General features: G+C 34.3%; 1 protein-coding gene across 4 annotated transcripts in view; it reads right to left on the bottom strand.

Annotated features, from left to right (window-relative positions):
- Window positions 1-12,316, bottom strand: part of TOPAZ1 (testis and ovary specific PAZ domain containing 1) — a 122,001-nt gene that overhangs the window by 42,872 nt on the left and 66,813 nt on the right. For all 4 annotated transcript variants that reach the window (XR_005218685.1, XM_037848577.1, XM_037848585.1 and 1 more), the window contains exons 13-16: window positions 5,432-5,498; window positions 4,134-4,308; window positions 3,323-3,423; window positions 982-1,147 (exon numbers count right to left, since the gene is read on the bottom strand). Coding sequence is in view for 3 of the 4 variants with exons in the window: in XM_037848577.1 (XP_037704505.1) it covers window positions 982-1,147; window positions 3,323-3,423; window positions 4,134-4,308; window positions 5,432-5,498 (509 nt within the window). In the remaining variant the exon portion in view is untranslated. The remainder of the gene's footprint in view (window positions 1-981; window positions 1,148-3,322; window positions 3,424-4,133; window positions 4,309-5,431; window positions 5,499-12,316) is intronic.

The raw sequence follows: 12,316 nt of genomic DNA, 5'->3' as shown, positions 1-12,316 counted from the left end.
GACATGAAATATAAGGTACCAAGATATAGGACAAGGCTTAACAATGGGGAGTGGTTGCTTAGTATGAGCAGAATGTTCAATTAGGATGAACTTAAATGTTTGGAAATGAACAGCGGTGTTGGTAGCAAGATGTGAGAATAACTAACAGCGCCGAATGGTGTGTGAATGAGGTGGAAAGGGGAAGCTCAGAGTCATATACGTCACCAGAAGGAAAGTTGGAGGTCAAAAGATGGGAATGTATAAAACTGAATCCTATGGTGGGCAATGTCCATGATCAACTGTACAAATACTAGAAATCGCTTCCATGAACCAGAACAAATGTATGACAATACAATTAGAAGTTAATAATAGAGGGGCATATAGGGAAGAACTATATACTTATTACAAACTATATACTACAGTTAGTAGCATTTCAACATTTTTTCATAAACAGTAACAAATGTACTATACCAATACTATGAGTCAACAATTGAGGGGGGTTGGTTAGGGATATGGGAGGATTAGAGTTTCCTTTTCTTTATTTCTTTTTTCATCTTTCACTTTATTTCTTGTCTGGAGTAATGAAAAGTTTCTAAAAATTGAACAAAAATTAAGTGTGATGGATGCACAGCTGTATGAGGGTACCCAGGGGCAAGTGATTGTACACTTTGGATCTTTGGATAATTGTATGGTATCTGAACAATCTCAATAAAAATGAAAAAAAAAAAAAAGACTGAGAAAATTCAGGTAAAGCATTTAGTACGGTGCCTAGCCCATAGTAAGAGCTAACTTTTGCCAACAAAAGTTCATACAACTTTTACTTTAGAGCTAGGTTAACTCTCCCCTTTCAGTCTACACAACAAGAAATGCCTACCTATGCGTTCACTAGGGTTAAGACCAAACTATCACCTACGATTCAGTATCGACTTAAGGAAATTACAAAGAGAAGAATTTATGACAAGTTTAAAAAATCATTTTATGCTTGCATATAACCAAACTTACCTCTCAACACCCAAATGGCACCATCTAGACTTCCACTTTTTAGAAAAATTTCCGCTGCAATATTCACAATTTGACATCTTGGTGCTAACTTCCCAGGTCCTGTAAGTCCTTTTAAACTTGTGAAATGTATTTTTAATTCATATAGTTTATCTAAGACCTTCCTTCCCTAGAGTAAAAATTAAGAATAGTTGAGTATCAATCACTTTGAGTACCAGAGAGGTATGAAGTCACTGATTATTATGTAAAAGTCAATTGTCTAGTTTCAAATCATCATTCTAGACTAGGTTTTCAAACTGCCCCAAGATTCTCTCTTTAAGCCCTTTCCTGTTCAGCCACAAAGATGGAAGGTGAGGAGACCAAGCAGAACTTTGCCTCATATTACCACCCCACCCACCATTCCACTTTATCAGTAATTCTCATTTCATCTATCTTATATACTGTGTTTCCCCTTAAGAGTTCATTTGGCAAAAAAGGTTTCGTGCCTTAAAGTGGAAATCTAATTATATGATTTTCCTCTTCTATTGGCCACTCAGATCCAGGAAGGAAAGAGAGTGTAAATGAAGATAATCTGTTATCAATTTAGATATAGAGAGAGACAGGAAAAACAAAACAAGACAAGACAAAAGTATACAATTGTTGGCTAAGAATTGTTTTTTTTTAATTCAATAGACTATTTCACATATTCTACATGAAGATTGTCATTGATCTGGACATCAGACATTGGACATATGTTATTATTTCATACCAGGAGTTGGCAAACTTTTTCTGTAAATGGTCTAATAGTGAATATTTTAGACTTTGCAGGCCACATTTAGCATGCTGCACAGTGTTCTCCGCTGCTGTTATATTCTTAATTTAGAACCTTTTAAAAGTGTAAAAATCATTCTTAGTTCACAGGCCATAAAAAAAAAACACAGACTGTGAGCCAGATATGGCTCACAGGCCTTAGTTTGTGGACCCCTGTTTTACATTAAATTCTAAACTATTTTGAGTCAGATGCTTATTATGATGTCAAAAAATTTCAATTTGACTGTTTAAATGAACATATTTTTTCAAGGAATTATCTTTAACTTCAAAGGTTTCACTTTTGTATTCAAAAAGGAATAACGTTTCATTTGAAAATATTTACACTACATAAGATAAACAAAATATCAACTCTAAATAATATAATTAAAATTTAAAAATTAAAATAGCTGAAAATTCATTAGCTTATGTCTTAAGAAATAATATAACAAAATAGAATTAAACTATACTGTGAAACTTCAACAAAATCCATCTGAGTTTTCAAAAAGGGTAGTCTCAAATTCTCAAGCATTAAATATCCAAGAAATTAATGCTACTGCCCATCTTAAGCTAGATTGTAAGAGCAGGGACCAAGTACATCTTGTTCATCCAAAGCCTACCACATAATAAATACTAAATCTCTTGGAGACCCTGGGAAGATATAAAATTTTCTATACAATTATTCAGTTTTTTAAAATTCATACATTTTGTATGTGTATGTGTGACCATGTACTTAAATGTTATTGAGCACATATTCAGTTGTGAAATAATCTCTTTATAACAATAAATCAGCATATAAGATACACTTTAATAACTGATTCAATAGAGACCATACTTTCAACTACTCCACTCTCTATATAGCTCCATCCCTTACCACTGCCTCCTTATTTTGGATTTCCCTGTCCTCTACTTTACTTAGCTTAATGTCAAATCCTCAATTTCAAGTGATTGAGTCTATAACTCTATAACTCTACTGCTATCTCAGGGAAATCTAAAGAATCTAGTACAACATGGTTTAGATTTACTAGACCACTTCTGTAGTGAGCTGAGCCTTAAGTTAAGACATCAAAAAAGGGGGAGAAAAAGGAAAATAAAACAAAACAAAACAACCAACAAAAAGTCAAGACTTGAAAATACATGGTATATAGTATTCCAGAGCATTCTAAGAGTTGATTTTTAGGGAGTTCTGTTAATTGTGAGTATCCTGGATTAATCTTAAGGTGTCTTGAGCTCTTCAAAAATTACAATGCTACTGATTCTCAAGAGTCGGCAAAATAAATTCTGAATTGAAAGTTGCTTCAAATAAATATGACACTTAGCATTAACTTCCTAAGTGTTCTTTATATTAACATTCTTCTCAGTAGCCATTCTCATGCCACATCCTTTCCACATGTGCCCAGTATGTCATCTAATAATCAATTTACTAGTCTGAGTTCCATTTTGTCATCCGTAATGATTATTAGCAAATTCCCAGTTTGTAAGGGTAATCTATATTCTGTTCATAATTTTAAAACTAATGCTTTCTATACCAAAACAAAACAAAAATTTAATGAAGTACCTTGGACCACTGCAACAGCTTGTGATAGAAGTACATGGCATTGATCCCGATTCTCCCCAGCAAAGTTTTATCTACTTCACTATTTTGTGGGTCTTTGCCAACTGGAAAACAAAGAAGGCATATGGAAGAAGATTAAATAGTCACTTAAAATGATGGAAAAGACAAATTAGTACAGAATTATCAATACTACCATACAGACTTCGCGTTGGCAAACTATGCCCTATGAGCCAAATCTGGCTCAGGACCTGTTTTTGTACAGCCCATGAATTAAGAATGGTTTATTTTTAAAAGGTTTAAAGAAAGCACTGTTTAAAATGGAAGAAAAAGAGAACTATGTGACACAGACCATATGTGGTGTATTCAAAGCTTAAAATATTTACTTCTGGCCCTTTATAGAAAAAGTTTGCTGATCCCTAATAAAGAATATAGTAGTGAATAGTTCATGTCAAGAAAAAATTTCAGTAATATATGAATTTCATTTACTTGTAAAAGTAAAGAAGTAACAACTTTAATGATTCAAGAATTAAGGCACTCCCAGTATAATTTGCTAGCAATAGTTTTACCAATCTAAATGAAAAGAAAAATCAGGACATGAAATATTTCATACTAAAATACCAATTCTTGACCTTACATCATTATCATGTAACTTAACAACAGAAGGAAAGTTTATAAAAAGAAAGGAGGAATATCAGAAAACTGCAATATTAATTTATCTACAACATGGAAAATATTACGAGCTTTATTTGCACCTCTGTTGAGAACACTGCATCACCCTAACACAAAAACTCAGATCAAAATGGTGACATTTTACCTGTTTCAGCAAATTCACAGAAAGGAACAGCTGGTCTCTCCTCTTTACAGTCTTTTGTTAGTGTTTCAGCAATACAAGTACAAAATCTCTGGAAATCTGCAAATTTTTCACAGCCCATTTTTACATTAATATATAAATTTCCCAATTTGGTCCAGTCACTTTTTTCTTTACAATGCTATTAAAGTTATTAAAAACAAAACAAAAAAGAAAGAGAGAAAAAAAGTAAAAAGTAAAGAAGGAAATAAAAGAAAGAAAGAAAACCATGTCATTTATGCAACCATATATTACGAGCCAGGCACACAAAGGCATTAGATATACAAAAATTAATAAAACATAATCTCTTCAAATCTTATAAACCTAGTAACAAGCATGACAACCTCAATAACATGCTACTGTATACCTCACTTTTCTGACAATAGCAGAGCCTCTATAAATTCAAGATAGTAATATATATGCGTTTTAATTATCCAGTTCCTAATGCATATCATCCCCAAACCTGAACTGGACAGTAGAGATAGATTTTATGGGAAACAGGATTATCAGTAAGATTTGGGATATCTCCACAGAATTACAGAACTTTATTACATTTAGAGACTGCATTTTTGAAATTTATTTTTCCACTTATGATTTGGGGCCCGCCTATCTTTTTGCGCAAGTACATTTCTACAAAAGGGGCTATAAAGTAAATTTCAGCAAAGTTTATTTCTTCCTACAAGTTTCTATTATAAACCAAGAGATACTTTTTTAAACTAAAAAAAAAGTGTTTCAAGGATATAATGATCCTAACTAAGGCTAGAGCAACAAATAATAGATGAGTACAAAATATTAAATATAAAAAGTAAAATTGTTCTGAAAGTCCTCCAGTTTTTATACTCTAAACATTTTGAAGGCATAAACATTTTGATCCAGTTTTTCTCTTATCGTTTCACACACCGTAACCATTCATGGATCCTGAAAGCCAACTTTCTTGTGTACTGAGTGAATCTGTCCAGCCATAACAATTAAAGGCTGAGCTTTGGAATATTACTACTATTATTTTACTTAAACATAAGTTGATTTTGAAATTGAACTAAAATTATTTCTAAAATGGTCTACAAATTTCAGAACTTAAGATATATATTTACATTTTGAAGTATTCATTTATTTAAAAAAATCCAACTTATTTTCCTTGAGAATTTTCTCTGTATAATAGCCATATATCTAAAATTTTTCTTAAAACGGGTTTACAATGACAACTTTTTTTGTTGTTAATGGTTTTTGGCGAGCTTAGCAATTTATTTCAAGAGTAAGTGTCATACCTCAATTTCATTCAAGGCTGAATCTAAATCACACTTCCAGTTCTTTTTCAATTGCCTCATCTGTAACCTTTAACAATAGAAAAAGGTTAGTTATGCTTATGTTCACCCCTCAAAAAAAGCTATTTCTCATAACTCATTTGTTGTATAATTTATACCTAAGAAACCAGAGAAAAATGAATGTAGTAATATACTAGAAAATTCTTTAGAAATGAAGAGAATGGCAACTGCATAGTTACCTACTTCATACTAATTTTCCTCCTCAAATAATAGATAACAAGAAAAAAGTAAATTCCACACAAAACCACACCCTCACTCTAAGTTGAAGATAGAAAAGGACAAAACTTCAAAATAACTGTGAATAAAAAGAGGAAAAACAGCAAATTCCAGCACATGATCTCTACTACTTCTACCCCACCTTCACTATTCCACAAGGATTTGCGGCAAGCAAAGATGGATGCAAACAAAAAAACAAAGCAAGCAAGCAAGCAAACAAACAAAACCTGTGGGGAGAATAACAAAAACATAAAGACCCGTAGGCAGGACAGAAGAGGGAAAACAGCAGAGGGACATAACAGTGATTTAAAAATACCACCACAAAGATTAGATCCACTCTAAGTATGACAATGCTATAAAGCTTCTGGACAGTCAAAACACAGAACACAGGAAAGGAACCAAAGATAAAGATAAAATCCTTAAGGCTCCAGACAAAAACATCAAACGACTTAAAAAGGCAAAATAATAATAGACTGGCATCATACTTTTCAAAATCAACATGCAAAGCAAGACAATAATAGAGCAGTATTTTTAGAGAACTCAGTGAAAGAAAGTATGAACCAAGGATTTTAAATCTAGATAAAATCAAGACTATAGAAAAACTTTTCACCTAAGAGATTAAGGTTAAAATAGAAAAGAGGAGATTAAAGACATAAAAGATATAAGGACAAAGTAACCATTAGAACAAATATACAAACCTTCCTAAATACATACATACATATGTGTAAATAGCAAGGAATACACACATACATGCTGTAGAGAAAGAAACATAGTAAATACAACAAAAACCATGACTATAAAATATATTGACAGATTTAAAACCAAACGTATCATTCATATAAAAAATGTGAATGGGCTTGCATCACCAATTAAAAGAAAAAGATTTTCAATCTGGCTCACAAAACAAAGATTAACTACATGCTATACGCAAATAACACATGAAAAACAAAGTGATTCTAAATGATGTCTAAATGACAGACCAGGTAAAGAGAAACAAAAAGAGAACAGTAGTAGCAATTCTGATAACAAAGTACAACTGAAGGCCCAAAACATTAAATGTGATAAAGAATACTTTTTAATGCTAAAAGCCAAAATTAATAATGAAGATATGATGCTTATAAATATTTATGCACCAAATAACACAGTATCCAACCTAATGAAGCAAAAACCACAGAAGATGTAAGGATACCTCATGAAACAAAAACTACATAAGATGCAAAGAGACATAGATAACCAATCTTAGGAGACTTCAATACACCACTCTTTGTAAGACAGATCAAGGGAGACACAAATAAGTAGGAACAGAAAATTTAAACCACCTAATCAATAGTTTGGATATAATGGATATATACTGAACTCTACATCCTGATAATAAACACTACACATTCTTCTCAAGTGCCCATGGCACATTCACCAAAACCGATCTAAATCAAAAACAAAACATAATTTTCACAGAGTACAAATACTCTCTGATCACAATGTAATAAGACCAGACATTACTAACAAAAACAAAGAAAAGAAAAGGCCATTCTACTTGGAAATTATAAAGTCTTCTAGTAAACATTATAAAGTCTTCTAGTAAACAACTCTTGGGTGAAAGGGGAAATACAAATCAAACTTACAGAATTAAAAAAAAAAAAAGAAACTGAAAACACTACATATCACAATTATTTTCTTAAAATGATTAAATATATATAGCTTACTCCTAAAGCCAGTATATTTAATGAGAAAATTCTGGAAACATTACCACTAAGATCAGGAACAAAGTGAGAATGACCACTATATCCACTACCTCATAGAAGTATGAGCCAATGCAATTTACAAGATAAATCAATTAGAGGCCTAATAATGGGTAAAAAGTAAAATTATCTCTATTTATAGATGATATGAGCATATACCTGAAAAAAAAAACATAGATTAAAGGATGAAATTAACTAAAAAAAAATAAAGTCTTCAAGAAAGGAGAATATAAAATTTAGAAACAAAAAACAATAGCCTTTAAATTAAAAAAAGAGGATATAATGGTACAGAAAACCTCATTTACATTAGCAATAAAGATTAAATATTTATATGAGGAAAATTCTAACATAATCCTATACTCCTGAAAGAAACAAAAGCAGATTTGAACACACAGAAAGACATCCTCTATTCTTGAAGAGGACTACTCCACGTTATAAAGATGTCAGTTCTCCCTACGTTAATTCATAAATTTAATGCAATTCCTATAAAAATACCAACATGCTACTATATGGAGCTTGAAAGTTGATACTAAGTTCATAGAGAAAACCAAACATGCAAGAATAGTGAGGAAATCACTGAAAAAGAAAAATTATGAAGGATGATTAGCCCTAGCAGATATTAAAAAATACTATTAAAGCCTCTATAATTAAAAGAGTGGTATTAGTGCAGGAACAGATACGCAGACCAATGTAATAGAAAACAAAGTCCAAAAATAATATGGAAACCTAGTATATGATAAAAAAGTGGCACCTCAAATCACTGGCGGTAAGGATGGACTTTTTCATAACAGTTCTGGGAAAAAATAAATCCATATCTTATACCATATAAGGGGACCAAACTGTAAAATGAGAATCATTCCAGTAGTAAAAGAAAATCATGGGTAAATTTCTCTATAACTTTAGTGAATGACTTTGCATATCCTAATTATTTCATATTGAGTCATATCATATACAATGTCAAAAGACAACCAACAAATTGTAAGAAAATATTTGCAACATATACTACAAAGGCCTAATACTCCTAATATATAAAGAATTCTGAAAACTTCAGAGACAAAGAAGCAAAAACCCAATAGAAAAATGTGGAAAAGATAGACAATTCACAACAAAGGTATAAAAATGGCCCTTAAACATACGAAATGTTCCAACTCATTCCTAATTCAAGAAATACAAATTAGAACAGGAAATAACAATTTATCATCTATTGAGTTAGGAAAAATTAGGAAGCATAACACTATGTTTGCAAAGCTTTGTGGAAACAGGCACTCTCATGTTTGTCTGGTGGAACACAAAAGGTTACAACTCTTCTGGAGGGAAATTTGGCACATTTTTTGGGTACACATTTTTATGTGAACACAGGTTTTCACCTCTCTAGGATAAATGTGAAGAGTTCAAGAAGAATATCTGGTATTTTACAAGTTCAGTTTCTGTAAGAAACTGCCAAATTATTTTCCAGGGAGGCTGTACCATTTCACATTCCCACCAACAATGTATGCTTCAGTTTCTCCACATACTCACCAACACTTGGTATTGTCACTATTTTGTATTTTGGACATTCTGATAGGTATGTGGTAATATATCATTGTGGTTTTAATTTGCATCTCCCTCATGGTCAGTGATGTTGATATCTTTTCATATGTTTATATGCCATGTGCATATGCTCTCTGATGAAATAACTTTATATCTTTGGCTCATTTTCTAATAGGATTTTTTTTTTTTACTGTTGAATTTTGAGTTCTTTATATAGTCTAGATACAATATCTTTTTTAAACTTTTTTAAAATTCAGTTTTATTGAGATATATTCACATATCATACAATCATCCATGGTGTACAATCAACTGTTCATAGTACCATCATATAGTTGTGCATTTATCACCCCAATCCATTTTTGAACATTTTCCTTATACCAGAAAGAGTAAAAATAAGAATAAGAAATAAAAGTAAAAAAGAACACCCAAACCACTCTTCCCATCCTACTTTTCATTTAGTTTTTGTCCTCATTTTTCTATTCATCCATCCATATACTGGACAAAGCTTTCACAATCACACTGTCACCCCTTGTAAGTTGCATTGCTATACAATTGTCTTCAACAGTCAAGGCTACTGGGTTGGAGTTTGACAGTTTCAGGTATTTACTTCTAGCTATTCCAGTACATTAAAACCTAAAAAGGATTATCTATATAGTGAGTAAGAATGCCCACCAGAATGACCTCTCAATTCCATTTGAAATCTCCCTGCCACTGAAACTTTGTTTTATTTTGCATCCTCCTTTTGGTCAAGAAGATGTTCTCAATCCCATGATGGCGGGTCCAGATTCATCCCAATATCTCTTTTTGGTATGTGGCTTACAAATATTTTCTTCTAATTTGTAGCTTGTCTTTTCCTCCTCTTAACCGGGCCTTTTGCAAAGTAAACTTTTAAAATTTTAATGAAGTCCAATTTATCAATGTTTTATTTTACATGTTGTGTTTTGGTTTCATTGCTAAGCCATCTTCTCCTAGCCACAGATCCCCCCCAAATTTTCCATTCTTTTCTAAAAGTTTTAGATTTTACATTTAAATCCAAGATACATTTTTTAATTAATTTTTGGATAAGATATGAAATTTGGGTCAAAGTACATTTTTTTTTTACTACAAATGTCCAGTTGCTCTAGCATCCTTTGTCAAAATTCTTTCCCTGAATTACTTTTGAGCCTTTGTAAAAAATCACTTGGGGAGAAACCTAAGATGGTGACTAGGTGAGACAGAGAAAAAAACACCTCCGTGGAAAACACTAGATAAAAAACCAGAAAGGACCCAGAACACCACTTCCAAAGTAGCACCAGCTGGACAAGTTCTGCTAAAGCCACAGGGAACGTGCGTTTGGTGAAACCAGGAGTCTGCATTCTGAAACGAGTGAGTGAGTAGGCTGAATCCCTCGGCCATGCTGCGTTGGGGGGAAACGGTGGATTGGACTTTTTAGAAAAAATAAAAGCAGCCTGGGACTAGCTGCAGATAAGACGGGAGCAGTCTGGACTAATGTCTTGGTGTCTGGGGTGGAGGATAGCCCTTCCCACACCCACTGCTGATTGTCTTGGGTCCAGGGAAACAAAGGGGAGACACACAACTTGCAGCAGTCTCCCCAGCGGGCGGGGCTGCTCCTGCCTGGGGCCGAGCACACGGTGCAGAGCCGAGGAGAGAGGCCCAGCCTCCCAACCGTCTCCCCAGCGGGCGGGGCTACTCCTGCCTGGCTGAACACACAGCACAGACCTGAGACAAGAAACCCAGCCTGACAGGGAGTCTTTCCCGCAGCATCGCTCACACGACACAATATCGGCCGTGGACAGTGGCCTTGAATACACCCATGGCTGACTGTCCCGGAACTGGGAGAGCGGAACTGTGCAGAAAGGGGGAACGTAACGTGTCCCATTCAACCATCTTTGAAGCGGGCTGGGAATGCCCCTACACAGCCCAGCAGCCCAGGGCTTCCCTGGAGGCTGGCACTCACTTGTGACGTGGCACAGCCCGCCCCCCCCCCCCCCAACAGAGGTCCTGGAAAAGCACAGCAGGGAGGAGGGAACCGCTTGGAAATCCCAGGGAACCTATGCCAATACCAAGGACTTTTGTGTCAGCGGCAGAGAACAGCCTTAAATCTCCGGGAACACCTGGGAGATTTGATTGTTAGACCTGCCCTTCCTCCCTAACCACTCAGGCACACGCCCCTCATTGAGGGCAGACAGCACCGACAACACACCCAAATTAAGTGCACCAATTGGACCCCAAAAGAATCAGATCCCCACATACCACAAAGTTGGGGAGAACTGACTTGAGAGGAATAAGTGACTCACGGACGCCATCTGCTGGTTAGTTATAGAAAGTGTATGTCACCAAGCTGCAATTCTAACAAATTAAAGACTCACAGATGCCATCTGCTGGTTAGTAAGAGAAAGTGTACATCACCAAACTGTGTCTCTGAAAAATTAGATTGATATCCTTCTTTTTTGATACAACTTGAAAGAACCCTATCAAACAAAACAAATGCCAAGAGCCCCAAAACAACAGAAAATCTTAATGTATATGATAAAACCAGACGATATGGAGAATCCAGCTCCAAACACACAAATCAAGATTTCAGAAGAAACATTGTACCTTGCAAAATTAATTAAAGTACTACAATCAAAGAACGAAAACATGGCAAAGGATTTAAAGGACATCAAGAGGACCATAGCCCAGGATATAAGTGCCATAAAGAAGACCCTAGAAGAGCATAAAGAAGACGCTGCAAGAGTAAATAAAAAAATAGAAGATCTTATGGAAATAAAAGAAACTGTTGGCTAAATTAAAAAGACTCTGGATATTCACAATACAAGACTAGAGGAAGCTGAACAACTTCTCAATGTCCTAGAAATCCACAGAATAGAAAATGAAAGAACAAAAGAAAGAATGGAGAAAAAAATTGAAAAAATTGCAATGGATCTCAGGGATACGATAGATAAAATAAAACGTCCAAACTTAAGAGTCATTGGTATCCCAGAAGGGGAAGAGAAGGGTAAAGGTCTAGAAAGAGTATTCAAAGAAATTGTTGGGGAAAACTTCCCCAAACTTCTACACAATATAAACACACAAAGCATAAATGCCCAGCAAACTCCAAATAGAATAAATCCAAATAAACCCACCCCAAGACATATTCTGATCAGACTCTCAAATATGGAAGAGAAGGAGCAAGTTCTGAAAGCAGCAAAAGAAAAGCAATTCACCACATACAAAGGAAACAATATAAGACTAAGTAGTGACTACTCAGTGGCCACTATGGCGGTGAGAAGGCAGTGGCATGACATATTTAAAATTCTGAGAGAGAAAAATTTCCAACCAAGAATACTTTATCCAGCAGAAC

Source organism: Choloepus didactylus, chromosome 1, assembly GCF_015220235.1.
Source record: "Choloepus didactylus isolate mChoDid1 chromosome 1, mChoDid1.pri, whole genome shotgun sequence".
Classification (NCBI taxonomy): Eukaryota; Metazoa; Chordata; class Mammalia; order Pilosa; family Megalonychidae; genus Choloepus; species Choloepus didactylus.
The sequence above is the reverse complement of the archived record's forward strand: the minus strand, read 5'-3'. Positions and strand labels throughout refer to the sequence as shown.